The 16,515-nt window shown below is 43.0% G+C and overlaps 1 protein-coding gene across 2 annotated transcripts in view; it reads left to right on the forward strand.

Moving 5' to 3' along the window:
* Positions 1–16,515, forward strand: part of agrn (agrin) — a 549,483-nt gene that overhangs the window by 355,615 nt on the left and 177,353 nt on the right. For both annotated transcript variants that reach the window (XM_059952327.1, XM_059952328.1), the window contains one exon: positions 4,402–4,617. In XM_059952327.1, the coding sequence (XP_059808310.1) occupies positions 4,402–4,617 (216 nt within the window). The remainder of the gene's footprint in view (positions 1–4,401; positions 4,618–16,515) is intronic.

Raw genomic sequence — 16,515 nt, forward strand, 5'->3', positions numbered from 1 at the left:
CAAGCCCTGGTGTCAGCCACCTATACATCTTATAAGTGAAGATCAGCTCCAACAAGGGTACTTGCCTCCTCACCATCCAGAATGTTTTCAAGGAGTGATGCCTCAAAAAGCTGGTATCCATTATTAAGGGCCCCCCTCACCCTCAACTTATCACTACCATCAGGGAGGAGGTAGAGGAACCTGAAGACACACATTGAATGATTCAGGAATAGCTTCTTCCCCCTCATCATGTTTCTGAACGGACTTTGAACCCATGGATACTACCTCACTACTTTTTTTTCTCTTTTTTGCGGTACTAATTTTAACCTTCTTAATGTACATACTTCTTACTGTAATTTATAGTTTTTTATTATGTACAACAAGTTTCACAATGTATTCCAGTGATATTAAACCTGATTCTAATTCTGATTCCAGGGGATGAGTTCTTTGGAGCTTCTTTTGGCATTTCTGTAGCTCTGGGTTTTTATGAGATGGGGTTGCTAACCCCATGCCCAACCCTCCTCCTTTTACAGCCAAGCTTGGGACCGTCCACAGTGGAATTAATTCTTTCTTTGCATGTATTAAAATTACAAATTTGTCACAACTGAGTAATTGGGCTTTAGTTGTCGAGTGAAACTCTGAGAAATTAAAAGTTGTTACAGCCGGCAATCAGATTAGAGAGCAGAGCTGTCAGCTGGAAGGATGAGCCTATCCAAAAAGTAATGAACATTATTGCAAAGTTGTTACAGGCAGGCTTGTTAATAACGATAATGTGAAGCTTTATTTCATCCAAATGAAGTGGAGGCAAGTCACGGAATAAGAGACAAAGCTATAGAATGTCATGTGTGCACAGACAGGTACGTCCCAGTCTCCACCCAGCTAATAGGAGTCACCTGCCACTCATTTCCAACTTATCACCTGCAGCCTATTTAAACCCTCGGAATCCTTCTTCACTCATACGAACCAGCCAGCCTCAACCAGTTACTCCTGGCTTTCAGTTACCTCGTTGACTTGTGTTAAGTGTCTGTTCTCTCTTGTTTTGTGGCCCCCTCATGGCTTGTTATTTAGCAGTTTATTATTAAAGTTATCACTCACCACTAAATCAGCTCCACTGCTCTGTGTTTGGGTCAGGCCTCCTCTACGTTTTCTGACATTGAATGGGGAAAGAACAACAGAAAGGGTAGAAATTCTACAATAGATGATTAATCAATGTGACAGGATTCAGTAGAATTATAAATTTAAACCTAAGCCTTTGTGTTCCTTTCATTATTCATCAATTTCAAGATTAGCTTTATTTGTCACATGTACATCAAAACACAAAGTGAAATGTGTTGTTTGCATCGAGGATTTTGCTGGGGGAAGCCCGCATTGTTGCAGTACTTCTGGTACCAACAAGGCATGCCCACAATTTCCTGACCCTGACCCGTGCACCTTTGGAACACGGAGGAAACTGGAGCACCTGTGGAAAACCAGGCAGTCATGGGCAGAATGTACAAACTACTTACAGACAGCGGTGGGAATTGAACCCCGGTTTTTCAGTGCTGCTGTAAAGCCTAATGCTACCGGCTATAGTACCATACCGCCATCGTTTTCACTTGGTGTAAAATAAAATCTGTTTGTGGAACATCCTGCACTGGTCACTTTTAACCTTTTCATGCTGCTGTTTCACACATTTTTAGACGACTGCTTGTTTTATTATAATTGTGTCAGTAACATTATACTGTCATGTATAAACTTGCACCTCCAACGTTATGTCAACCTGTCAATCTTCAGGCTATGCCACCTGGAGACTTGAGTTGCTATTATTTTCTGACTGTATGAGTTGGATCATAGCCATATGTGCCGTGTCTAACTATATATACTGTGTTTTGCGCCTTGACCCCAGTGGAATGATGTTCTGTTTAGCTGTATACGACTCTGGTTGAATGACAATGAAATACAACCTGATCTTGAACTTGATTAAGTGAGTTGAAGCCACCTTCTCTGTCCCCAGATGCCCCCAGTTTTCCCTGTGTAAGCTACCTTCATCTTACTCAGCTCATGTCTGCTCTATTTTACTGTGATTGACGATGGAATTCAGATCTCCGTACTCTTGCTGCATGTGGACCAACCTTTTGTGTGTGCCCCGTGCCTTTTGTATACAGACTTGCTTGTCTGATCTTAGTTCAGAGGCAATTTTACCTCTTAATCGCTATGCCAACGCACTCTCTGTTTATATCTGGTAGATAGGTAGGCACTCAGCCAATGCTGTTCAGTGCTGAAGTGTGTAAATGTCCTTCAGAAGAACGAGGTAACTGAATGGTAATACTTTATAGAGGATTAAAGAACAGAGAAATATGGTCGCTTTTATATACACGAAGATTTAAGTTGGTAAGACATCTTATTAGAACAGTTTTTCAAAAGTAAATGATGGTTTCCAAACTTTAGAACCAGATCATAAATGACAAATACTAAGAAGTTATGTCAGACTGAAGTAGAGTGTGAATATCATACTGAATCCTGGGCATCTTCAGTTTGGCGAGAGGGAGAATATGACTATCACAGAGAAGGTACAGAAGAGATTAATGGGAATGGTGTCAGAAAGGGTTTTGGATTTCAAAGGCAGAAGAATGGGGTTGAGAGGGATAACGAATCAGCCATGATAGAATGGCGGAACAGACTCGATGGGCCAAATGGCTTAATTCTGTTTTTATGTCTTTTGGCACGTACCCTGCTCATGTACTGTTTGTCCCACTCCCATCAGGGAGGAGGCTACGTAGCATCCACACCAGGACCACCAGACTCAAAAACAGTTACTTCCCCCAAGCAGTAAGGCTGATCAACACCTTCACCCACTAACCCACCCCTCCACACCCCCAACTACCACGACTTTATCATTTCCTGTCGGTCACTTTATGTACAGACACTCCTGTGCTAGCATCACTTCAGAGACTGTCTGCCTGGTGTCGGTGGTGGCATAACCAGGACTTGTGATATGCACCAGCTGCTCATACGTCCATCCACCACCTGCTCTCGTGGCTTCACGTGACGCTGATTCAGGGAGCTAAGCAGTTGCTACACCTTGCCCAAGGTTGGCCTGCAAGCTAGCAGAGGGAAGAAGCGCCTTACACCTTTGATAGAGATATATCTCGGTAGTGCTATCCAAAAGCAGTGGGTATTGGCAGCTAAACCACGTCACAGAGACGAGGCAGGAAATTAAGTTAGTCCTTGGAGAGTCAGTGATACAGTGTACAGAGAGCATAGTATTCATAGTGAGAGTACCTGTAGATATCTATATTGGAGAGGGCAGAACTTCTTATTTTGAGGTTAGGGCCTTGCAGACAGAGAGCTCAATACCATTGCAATCTTTAATGTACATCCTTTAGTATTTGAGCCAGCCATGTTTCTTTTCATCAGTATAACATTTTTGTTATCAGTGAACCAGCACAGTGGCAGTCAGTTGAGGAGCTCCTAATTTTGTGTTTTAGTGCAATCTGATTTGTGCAGTGGAGCAGAGACTGGGATCGTTAGAAAACATATACACAGGAGACTCTGCGGATATATACTCACACCCACAATGCTGGAGAAACTCTGCAAGTCAGGCAGCATCAATGGAAGGAAATAAACAGTTTATCTTTCAGGCCGTGAAGAGTTCCTCTAGTATTTTGTGTGTTCTACTTCAGATTTATTTATCACATGTATGTTGAAACATGCAGTGAAATGCATGGTGTGTGTTAACAAGCAGCATGGACAATTGTCGCCCACATAGCAGGCCCACAACGTTCAGCTGAGTAACACAAGCGGTGGCAACCACCACCAAACTCGGCTCTGCGCTGAACTCCTGCAGGCTTTAGTTCAGAACGCTCTTTGCTTGTGGGTTTTTTTCTATACACATTGTGTGTTCATTTTTTTTATATGGGTTATTTATTCTTTATGAGCATTATTTATTTTGAACCTCTGCACATTGGGTTGTTGACGGTTTTCTTTATATATGGGTTCTTTTGGGTTTCTTTGTTTCATGGCTGCCTGTTAGGAAATGAACTCCAGGGTGTATAATGTATACAAACTTCGATAATAAATTTGAAAACAAGATAAACAACAGCAAAACAATCTCTTTTTCTCCCTCCCTCCCACCCACTTGCACACACAGCCAGACCTCCAGTGATGGCCCCCTCAAGGTCTTCAGTCCTTGACCTCAGACTTTAGTGTGACTAGATCTGAGCCACAACATTGATGGGCATAGCCGTTCAGCGCCATCTTGACCCGAATGTTGGTTCCTGCTCTTTACTTTCCATTTACTACTCCTGACCTCTACTTGTCCCTAAACCGTACCCTGACCCTTAACCTCTGTGCTGACCTCAAAACCAGCTGGCAGGTGTCCATTGTCTTATGTTGTTAAACAAGAATAACGTCTTTAACCAGGTTTGTCTCCTTTTTCCCCAGTGTGCCGAGGCGTCCTCTGTGGATTTGGGGCCATGTGTGAAAGGGATCCTAGAGAGCCAGACAAGGGAACCTGCGTCTGCAAGAGAGGTGCCTGTCCATCGGTGGTGGCTCCTGTCTGTGGGTCGGATTACTCCACGTACAGCAACGAGTGTGAGCTGGAGATGGCCCAGTGTACTCAACAACGTAGGATCAAGGTTATCAGCAGGGGGCCTTGCGGTATGTCCTGAGGTTAATTCTGGAAAACATTTAATGGCTCCCAGTGATGGAAGCATCTGGCTGCATTCATCTAGCATTTTGTTCATCTGCGGCAGGCAACGAGCTTCTCTTGAAGCATTGGTATGGTTGGTATTTAGCCAAGAATGAAAACCTGGTTAATGGCGTCACAACAACTGCTTCTCATGCTTCTCACTCAATGTCTGCAAAACCAAAGAGCAGATGATTGATTTCTCCAACTTCCAATAATTTCCCCCCTCTCCCTTCCAATCTTCTTCAGTTCCTCACTCTGGCGTCTTACCTCTTCTCCTCATCTACCTATCAGCTCCCCCTGGTGCCTCTCCTCCTTCTCTTTCTCCATGGTCCACTCTCCTCTCCTATCAGATTCCTTCTTCTCCAATGCTTTACTTTTTCCACCTATCACCTCCAAGCTTCTTGCTTCATTCAGCCCTCCCCCACCCACCTGGCTCCACCTATCACATTCTGACTTGACCTCCTTACCTTCCCCCCCGCATCTTCTTCCCACTTCCTTTCCTGTCCTGATGAAGCTTTCATTGCTTTGCCCCTGCATAGATGGGGCCTGACATGCTGAGCTCTTCCAGCAGTTGTGTCTGTTCCTCTAGTTAGCTTTGTTTGAACGCTTGCTATTCCTTCAGTCATGTTGCATCTCTGTTCAAATGATTTGTTACCCACAGCGTTATGAAAATTACAGCCAATAGCTTTTAACCGAAGTTGGCAGCAAATTGAATATCTTGGCTGAGGATCTAAAGTGTTATTGACTATACAGTCTGTGACCATCCAGAAAACAGTCAATAGGCAACATTTTGAATTGATTTTGGGTCTTACAGCATACAAAAATACCCCAGGACATTTTAATTGGACATCATGTGCCACAACCCGTTTATTAGGACAGGTGGCCTGCACCTGGGTTAAAGAAGTAGGTTTTAAAGACAGTGAGGGATTTCCAGGCCTCAGGCCTCCACGGCTAATGATCTGCTTGTTAGGAAGTTGTAGGCTTGATGGTATGCCCAGAAGTCAGAGGCCCGAAGTCTGTGAGTCTACTAGTTTGTGCTGGGGGTTGTAGGTTGGGGGCCCAGAGGCAGCCTCTCTTGGGATTGGATGACTGAATCTGAGTAGATGGCTGTGTGAGCTAGGAGGGAGGAAAGCGACTTGATTGCTGATGTTTTGTCTTTGCTGGTGTTGCTTATGTTGTTCTGCTGAACATTGTGATTATGCTCTGCATGAATTGGAACATGTGGCAACATTTGCGGGCTGCCCCCAGCACACCTTTAAGTTGTGTTGGTTGTTCGTGCTATCAGCACGTTTCACTGCATGTTTTGATGTACATGTACAGAAATTTATCTGAATTTAAGAGATGTGGGTATCTCAGCAAGCCAGCACATCCGTTGTCCGTGCCTAATAGGCCCTTGTTGGAGTGCTGCCATTTTGAATTGCATAGTGCTAGACAGCATAGAACTTTACACAGTACAAGCTTTTCAGGCCTCTGTCTTGAGCTGACCTTTTATCTATACTCTAAGATCAATCTAACTCTTCCCTCCAACATTACCTTCGATTTATCTGTCTTCCATGTGTCCAACTAAGAGTTTCTTCAATGTCTCAAACTTATCTGCCTCTACCAGCACCCCTAGCAGAGGTTTCCATGGACCCACCACTCCCTGTGTGAAACATCACCTCTGACATACCCTTATATTTTCTTCCAACCACCTTAAAATTATGCCCCCTCGTATTAGCCCTTCCCATCCTGGGAAAAAGTCTCAGGCTGTCCACTCGATCTATACCTCTTATTGTCTTCTACACCTCTATCAAGTCTCCTCTCATCCTCCTTCACTCTAAAGAGAAAAGCCCAAGCTCACTCCAGCCTATCATGACAAAACACGCTCTCTAATTCAGGCAGCATTCTGGTAAATCTCCAATGTGGCCTCCCTGAAGCTCCCATGTCCTTCCTATAATGAGAGCGCCTGGGGAGGAGTTCTGGGATTTCGGCCCAGTGTCACTGAAGAAACAGTGATATAATTGTTAATGTTATGTGTGACCGGGAGGGGAACTAGGAAAGTTCTCCCTGTGTCTTCTCCCCTGACCCTTCTAATAATGAGTGCTATTAAGAAGCCCAGGTGGTTAATTTTATAAATGGTCCACTCACAGTTCCTCTACAGAGTCGAGAGTAGTTAACACATAAATCATGATCATCATTATGTGCAGTGTCATATGATGTCATGGTCTTGACCGTGATTGTTCTTGGCAAATTTTTCTACAGAAGTGGTTTGCCATTGCCTTCTTCTGGACAGTGTCTTTACAAGACGGGTGACCCCAGTCACTATCAATACTCTTCAGAGATTGTCTGCCTGGTATCAGTAGTCACATAACCAGGACTTCTGATGTGCACCAGCTGCTCATACGACTGTCTACCACCTGCTCCCATGGCTTCACATGACCCTGATCAGGGGGCTAAGCAGGTGCTACACCTTGCCCAAGGGTGGCCTGCAGGCTAGTGGAGGGAAGGAGTGCCTTACACCTCCTTTTTAGAGAACTATCTTGACCACGCCACCCAAAATCATAAAACAATACAGTATGAAAAACTGTCCGTTCTACCCATCTCATCCATGCTGACCAAGATACAGATGGACCCTTTGGCTGCATCTTTTAGCCCAAATCTCTGCGAATTTTTCCTATCCATGCACTCCGGTTGAATGCCCAAGTGGTCTTTCATTGATTCTGGTATGGTTAGTGTCCTATTATGTATTTATAGAGTATGCCCACAAGAAAATGAAGCTCGGGGTTGTATATGGTGATATATATGTAGTTTGGTAGTAAATTTACTATCAAACTTTGAACCTGTCCAAATGTGTTTTATATTGTATGTCATTATTTTACCTTGCCCCACTACATTTTCTTATACCTCATTCCCTACGTGGACCAATCTCTATGAGAAGAAGTTGCCCCTCAGGACCCTTTTAAGTTTTCCCCCTCTCAACTTACATCTCTGCCCTCAGGTTGCTGTGTATCTACTGTGAATGCCCGCAAGAAAATGGGTACAGGTGTACAGTTGTACTGTGGAGAGCATTCTAAATGGCTGCATCACCATCTGGTATGGGGGAGGGTGGAGCTACTGCACAGGATTGAAATAAGCTGCAAAGACTAGTAAACTCAAATTAACTCCGTCATGGGCACTAGCTTCCCCAGCATCCAGGACATCTTCAAAGAACAATGTCTCAAAAAGGCGGAGTTCTTCATTAAGGACCCCCATCACCCAGGACATGCCCTCTTCTCATTGCTACCATCAGGTAGGAGGTACAGGAGCCTGAAGGCACACACTCAGCGATTCAGGAACAGCTTCTTCCCCTCTGCCATCAGATTCTGAATAGACATTGAACCCATGAACACTAACTCACTTTTTTTGAATATTATTTTGCACTACTTAGTTACTACTTAATATATACACTTACTGTAGTTCACAGTTTTTCTGTTACTATGTACTGCTGCCACAAAGACAACAAATTTCATGACATATGCCAGTGATATTAAACCTGAATGATTCTGATCTCAGGGTAGTATATATTGTCATATACTGTATGTATTTTGATTTATAAAACTACTTTAAACTTTGAACTTGGAAAATTTGGGGAAAAAAGGTGTGTAGCCTAACCCTACCTATGCCCCTCATGATTTTATACACCCTTCAATCTTCTGCACTCTAAGGCATTACACTCGCCTGCCAACCTTTTGCTGTCTCCTTCGTGTCTGGAAGAGGAAAGATCCTTCTTTGGGGAGTGGGTTGCATGGTCGCCAGAGACACCATTTGCTACACATGAAAGAGTTTCCTTGATGATCCACGTGGTGTCACGCTCTCTATTTACCTTCTGGGTCATTGAGAGCTACACGGACTGCTGGATTTCCTATAATGTAGTTCCTAAGGTCCCATTCTCTGCAGAGAGCCACTCATGCTGCGTCTGTCTATTTGGCAGAAGTTAATGAGGTGGTTGGCTGGTGTCTAACTCACAGCAGCCGCTCTAGGTGTGCTGCATGTGGAATTCAAATCTTGTTGTTACTGTGTAAATTAGCCTGACCTTCGTCCCACACTGTATTCAATAACACAGCATCGGCTCAGCATTAATCTGGAGCATCACTGAAGGAATGTCACCGCAGAAGGCAGCGCCTGAATTGTAATGCATTATAAAGTAATTTTCCGCAGATGAAATGGATAGAGCTAAGAGGCAGACAGCATCAAATCATAGCTTCAAATGAATGTGTTAACATTTTGAGCTCCCATTTTAAAGGGAGCATTGTGATTGGACCGTTACGGCAGCGTACTCCAACTTTTAAACATCCAAGCTGCAGTGATATCGGCGACAGTTCATCAATGAATCTGAATCAGAACCACTGACATATAGAGTCTTAGAGCACTTCAGCAGAGAAACAGGCCCTTTGGCCCATCTAGTCCATGCTGAGCCATTATTCTGCCTCGTCCTATCGACCTGCACCCGGACCATTGCCCTCTACACCCCTTCCATCCATGTATCCAAATTTCTCTGGAATGTTGAAATTTAACCTAGATCCACCACATCTACTGGTAGTTCGTTCTACACTCTTGTGACCCTCTGTGAGGTCCTCTTCATTTTCCCCTTAAGTATTTAACCTTTCACACTTAACCTCGTTCTAGTCTCACTCTACCTCACTGGAAAAAGCCTGCTTGCATTTGCCCTATCTATAGCCCTCATTATTTTGTATTCTTCTATCGAATCTCCCCTCATTCTCCTACACTCCAGCGAATAAAGTCCAAATCTACTTAACCTTTCTCAATAACTCAGGTCCTCAAGTTCTGGCTGCATTATACAATATGTCATGAAATATGTTGGTTCGTGACAGCAGCACAGTGCAATATAGAAAAATACTATAAATTGCAATAAAAATGGATATTTTAAAAATTTATTTAAGTAAATAATTCAAAAAGAGAGCAAAAAATAATGAGGTAGTGTTCATGGGTTCATGGAACATTCAGAAATCTGATGGTGCAGAGGAAGAAGCTGGTCCTAAAACGCTGAGTGTGTGTTTTCAGGCTCCTGTGTCTTGACCTTGATGGTAGCAGTGAGAAGCAGGCATTTCTTGGGTGATAGAGTTCCTTAGTGATGGATCTCACCTTTTTGAGGCATCTCGTTTTGAAGATGTCCGTGGACCTGGAGCTGGCTGTTTGCAACCCCTTGCAGCTTTTTCTGACCCATTTATACCAGGCAGTGATGGAGTTAGAATGGCTTGAACAGACTGGCCCAGTCTGTTGGGTAAAGCTGAGTAGAGTTTTTGCACGTCTACAAAAGGCAACAGCCACTTTTCAAATATATCTTATTTGACGAAATATCTCGGTTTGAAACATTGGCCATTTATTCCCCTCCATAGATGCTGCCTGACTTGCTGAGTTCCTCAAGTATTTTGTGCATCTTGCTCTGGATTTCCAGCATCAGCAGAATCTCTTGTGCTTATGTTTTATTTGGGCCTGTCATTGCTCAGAGAAAATAAAAATGAAGCAGTGATTAATCATGTCAGCCTTTAATTCTCATTCTAGTTTTCAAATCCTCAGTCACCAACTTGCCCCTTCTTGTCTCTGTAATCCCTACCTGCTCAGCAACTTCTCTACATCTCTATAGTCCTGCAGTATTACAGTATATCGTAGTTATCCCTTCTTCTATTTCTGTTTGTTTGTAAGCCTAACTTAAAGATTAACATTATGAAAGGTTAGTTTTATTTATCACATTTACAGTATGTACTTTGACATAAGGATGTGCTGGGGGCAGCCCACCAGTATTGCCACACTTCTGGCACCAATATAGCAAGCCCACCACTGACCAACCCTAACCAGTACATCTTTTGGAATTTTGGAGGAAACCAGAGCACCCGGAGGAAATCCATACAGTCACAGGGAGAACATACAACAGAGGCGGTTATTGAACTGGAATTGCTATGCTAACCACGATGCTACCGCGTCACCTAGGTTCAAATCCCGGATAAGCCAGAGGATTGAGGTTTAAATTATTCATTGGATTTGGAACTAAAGTAAAATAAATAAAATGCGTGGAGTGGAATAAATAAATGAAAAATGGGTGTGCCTCCCGCACGTCTTAGAGTTGTGTTGGTTGTTGACACATTTCGCTGTATATTTCGATGTACACATGATAAATAAATGCATCTGAATCTGAAAAAGCTGCCGTTTTATTTTGAAAACTTGCTGTATGTTCTTCAGTTCCTCACCTATTCTGTGGACTTAACAATGTGGTTGGCTGTTAACAGCTCTTTCATCATCATCGTCATCAAGTGCCATGCCCAGTTTGAGCTTTGATTGCCATGGCCCACACACTCCTGTTTCGGGTCAAGTGGATCATTTCATTGGTATTCACTTCCAGTTCTCTAGCTGCTGTCTCCATCATCATTTGTCTTTGCCTTCCTCTTGCTTTCTTCCCTTCAATCTTTCCCATAATTACCGTGCAGTCTAACTCCTCTTTCCTAATCACATGTCTGATGAAGTCACGTGGCCTTTTCCTGATCTCATACATTATTTCTGTTTTTGTGCTTGCTCTATTCATGACATCCTCATTAGATATTCATTTCGTCCATGATATTCTTTGCATCCTCCTCAAAAACCACATCTCTGCTGCTTCAATTCGTTTCCTCATGTTACTAGATGTCGAACAAACATATAACATAACTGGATAAACGTAACATTTCAGTGCTCTGAGGCGGGTTGTCATGCCTAGTTTAGTGTTGGTCAGTATACTCTTCATTCTCGTAAAGGTGTCTTTTACCATCCCCATTCTACTTTTGATGTTCATGTCGCACTTGCCAACTGATGTCACCCAGCTTCCCAAGTAGCAAAAGTTCTGTACTTGTTTTATGTCTTCTCTGTTTATTCTCAGCCTGCAGGTAGGATTCTCCTTCATTTTGGATGTTACCATACATTATGACTTTTTGCAATTGATAGATAGACCCATTTTTGCACTTTCTTCAACAACTATATCAATTAAGTTTTGTAGTTCTTCCTCCGTACTTGCAATTAACACAGTGTCATCCGTATATCTGAAAATATTGATGTTTTCACCGCCAACTTTGATTCCCAAGATGTCTCTTATTTTTTGTAATATTGTTTCACTGTACACATTAAACAAATCAGGGGGGAAACACACCCTTGTCTAATGCCTCTCTTGATTTTCGTAAACCGTCTCACTTCTCCATCCATCTCCACCTAATAGCTCATTAGGGATGGGTAGTAGATGTTTACATTGCCACTGAGATCTACAGCCATGAATACTAGTAAAGTTCAAAGTAAATATATTATCACATGACATATATGTCACCATATACTACTCTGAGATTGAGTTGCTTGTGGATATTCACAGTAGAACAGCAGAACAAAAAATGTCCAAATGCAAAAACAATGATAACAATAATAAATAGATAGTAACTAAATAAATAATACTGAGAACCTGACTTGAAAGTGTGTGTGCAGTTTGTGGAATCTGTTCATTGTTGAGGTGAGTGAAGTTACCCGCTCTGGTTCAGGAGTCTGATGATTGAGGGGTAATAACTGTTCCTGAACCTGGTGGAGTGGGTCCTGAGGCTCCTCTCTCTCCTGCTCGATAGCAGCAGTGAGAAGAGAGCACGGCCTAGGTGGTGGGGTTCCTTAATGATAGGGGCTGCTTTTTTGTGCTCTGTGCAGATGTGCTCAATATGGGGAAGTTTATTCTGAACCAGCTTACAGAGGTGGGAGGGGGGTTCTGATGCATAATAGGACAATGGCTAACCCCATGGACCAGAGCTACTAATAGCGAGACACCACAAAACATAAAACAGTGCAGTCCGTGCTGAACGCAATGCCAAATTCTACTAAATCTATTCTGTCTGTACATGTCCCTCCATTCCCTGCATATTCCTGTGTCTATTTACCACTATCACACCTGCTTCCAGCAATATCCCTGGCCTAAGTCTGCTCCTACTTCTTATGATCATATCCTCACTGGAGCTGAGTGCATGCAGGTGGGTGATATTCTGACGCTACCTGTTTAGAGTAGAGTAGAGCATGGTGTACAAGAGTTGAAGGGAGTGACAGCTGGTTGTTAATGTTGAAGGCTGCTGCTGTTACACACCGCCAGATATTTTAGATCATAGAATATTTAGATCATAGATCAAGCCCTTCAGCCCACAACGTTGTGCCAACCTTTACGCTACTCTACGATATATCAAATGCTTCCCTCCTACACGTGGTGCAAAAAACAAACAAACGTCCAGTGAGCAGCAATTCTGTCAACAAAAACATCTTTATATTCTTGCATCTTCCCCTTCCTTCTCAGTCCTGATAAAGAGTCACGGCCTAAAACATTGACGGTTTATTAATTTCCATAGATGCTGCCTGACCTGCTGCGTTCCTCCAGCATTTTGTGTGTGTTGTCCTGTTAATAAAAGAGTGCAGAGGAGACTGGTTCAAGCTGACAGGAAGGAGACAGTAACTCACAAAACCACACATTACAACAGTGGTGTGCAGAAGAGCATCTCTGAACACACAACACGTCGAACCTTGAAGTGGACGGGCTACAGCAGCAGAAGACCGTGAACATGCACTCAGTGGCCACTTTATTAGGTACAGAAGGTGTCTAATAAATTGGCTATTGAGTGTATGTGGTAGATTTTATTAATTGTTGTGGAGATGCAGGCAGAATTATTGACGATCCAAACATTCTGGGGATGAGTGAAAAACAACATTTTGCATTGGTTTGGTGCATTTAATAATTACTGGTTGAGCTGTTCAGCCTATCCAGCAGCAGCAAGAATATCATCTCCTTAATTAAATCTGACACCCTCTCAGAGCCATGGAATAGGATTGCTGTCAAATAACAATACATAGTTAGGATTACGTTAGGCAGCAAGCCAGCAGTGACTTGATGAGAGCTAGCCGCAGTGATAATTAAATCAGATTTTTGCTACAGGTGATATTTCTTCAGAATATTCACTTAAATTGCTCAAGCTACCGCAAATTACATTTAATTATACACCAGGAGATTGTGTTATTTTAATAGGACTTGCATTTGTTTATTTTTTATATAATTTTTCATCTGCTCTCAATGAAGTCACATAGTACCTCAGAACCATTCAAAGGCACTGATATCTTAACCACAATCATTGTTGTTGTTGTTGTTCCTTTCTGTTCCTTGTGGTGCATCGGGAATCTTGCCATTTCAGTAGCATTTTGTCTGTTTTTTATGAGGCCGAGTTGCTAGCTCGTCGCCCAGCCCAGCACGAGTGGAAAGTGTGCAAGGAGCCGGCCGGTTTCTAACCCGGGACCTCTCGCCTCGAAGTCTGGTGCAGATGCCACTACACCACCAGTCGGCTGAACCACGATTCTAAACATCGTTTAATGGATGTAACTTAACGGAGGGAGACACAAGAGATGGCAGATGCTAGAATCTGGAGCAAAACAACAAAATGCTGTAAGAACTGTGTGGGCCAGGCAGCATCTGTGGAGGGAGATGAATGCTTGACATTTTGGCCAAGACTCTTAATCTGGATCCTGAAGCACTGACTGTCCTATGTAAAAGTCTTAGGCACATATATATTGCTAGGGTGCCTAAGACTTTTGCACAGTACGGTATTTGTCAACATGGAGAGGAGAGTGAGTTTGTAAATCTGGCTGGAACGAAGGATGTTGGGAATGGCGAGAGTGGAGCGCTGTGGGAGGGGTGTGGGACAGGTGGCAGAGAAGCAGAGAATGGCGGGGGGATGATTGGCACGGGTGGAAATGCACCCAGCCAAAAGGCTCCAGACAAGGTCATTTGATTCCAAACAATTGATTTATTGATCATTACAGAAGGTCTCTCTGGTGGTTCCCATACCCTCCCCTCTCCCTTCCTCGTTTCCCTACCATGATTCCCCTCTCCCTTCCTCCTTCCCACTCTTAGTCCACAATAGAGACCCATATCAGAATCAGAACCATATGTATCATCACTCACATATGTCATGAAATTTGTTTTATTTGTGGCAGCAGTACAGTGCAATACATAAAATTACTACAGTACTGTGTAAAAGTTTTAGACACCCTAGATATATATCTGCCTAAGACTTTTGCACAGTTCTGTAGAATTGAGACAAACAGCAGTAGGCTTTGAACACCAATTTGTGATCACTGCTGCTGTGTAGTGATTGCACCAACCAATAATACACCATCAGTTCACCCCCGTTAACATAGTATCTTGATTTGGTGACTAAGATAACATTGAATTTCTCATCATTGATATTGTGGTGATCCCCATTCCCGGAAGTGCCACCGCTTTGGGCATTTAGTTAAGAATAGCACAAGGTCCAGGGACCTAGGATCTAGCCTGACCTCTACTGCTGTCCATGTGGAGTTTGCACGCTCTCCCCGCAACTGCTTGCCTCCCACATCACAACACTCGATGGGCTGATCCCTGTTTCTGTGCTGTTCAAATTTCAAAGTAATTTTATGATCAAACTAAGAATTCATTACAATGTACTACTTACTACCTTGATATTCATGGGTGGCGGGGTGTGGGTACGTCTCTGCCAAAGGAGGTGTAAGGCACTCCTTCCCTCTGTCAGCCTGCAGGTCACCCTTGGGCGAAGAGTAGCACCTGCTTAGGCCCCTATCTGAGTCATGTGAAGCCAAGGGAGCTGGTGGTGGGTGGTCGTATGAGCAACTGGTCCGTATCACAAGTCCTGGTTATGTGACCACTGACACCAGGCAGACAATCTCTGAAGGGTATTGATAATGGCTGGGGTCACCCGTCTTGTAAAGACACTGCTCAGAAGGAGGCAATGGCAAACCAGTTCTGTTGCAAAATATTACCAAGAACAATCACAGTCAAAGGCCTTGATCACCTACATCATAGGACTTGGCACTTAATGGTGATGATCTTGAGATTCATTCTTTTGCAGGAAGAAAGAAAGGCAATAGAATTTTATATAAAACTGTACATAAACAGACAAAGACAGACAAAAATCAATGTGCAAAAGAAAACAAACAGTACACATAAAAATAATACTGAGAACATGAGCTGTAAGGGGCCCTTGAGCCTGTTGGATGTGGAATCAGTTGTGAGTGAAATTACCCACACTGGTCCAGGAGTCTGATGGTCGGGGGTGTAATATCTGTTCCTGAACCCGGTGGTTCTGGGAGCAAATGTTCCTATACCTCCTACCCGATGGTAGTAGTGAGTAGTGAACCTCCTCCAAGATCAATCTAACTCTTCACTCATATACACCCCATAACCCTCCATTTTTCTTACATAGACTCTGAAATGGTGCTATTTTATCAGCCTCCATCTTCACATCTGCAGTGTGCTTCAAGCATGTACCACTCCACGTGTAAAAATCTGCCTCTGATATCTCCGCTAAATTTTCTTCCACTCACTTTAAACAGCTAACCTCTAGTTTTGGTCATTTCCTTCCTGGCTATCCATTCTAGTCTACCTCTCATAATCTTAAACACCTCTATATTTAGAGTAAGTTTAATTAAGTTTATAAAGAAATTAAAAACACAACTTAAAAATCCTTAAACATTTTAAAGAATCTGTGTTAAGTCTTTAGAGATTGAAACAAGAAAATTAGAACATTCACAGTATGATGGCAGTTTGATTACCAAGCATTGTACAGTAAAGAGGGCCCTCCTGCATGCCCTCCATTTTTCTTTCATCCATGTGCCTATCTAAGAGTCTCTTTAATGTCCCTAACGTGTCTGATTCCCTGGCAGGGCGTTCCATGTACTCTCTGTGTTAAGAACTTAACTCCGATATCCCTCCCCCCATACTTTCCTCCAATCACCTTAAAGTTATACTCTTTAGTATTATCCATTTCTGCTCTTGGATAACGGAACTAACCACCATTCCACTT

The sequence above is a fragment of the Hypanus sabinus genome, chromosome 27 (assembly GCF_030144855.1).
Source record: "Hypanus sabinus isolate sHypSab1 chromosome 27, sHypSab1.hap1, whole genome shotgun sequence".
Lineage (NCBI taxonomy): Eukaryota > Metazoa > Chordata > Chondrichthyes > Myliobatiformes > Dasyatidae > Hypanus > Hypanus sabinus.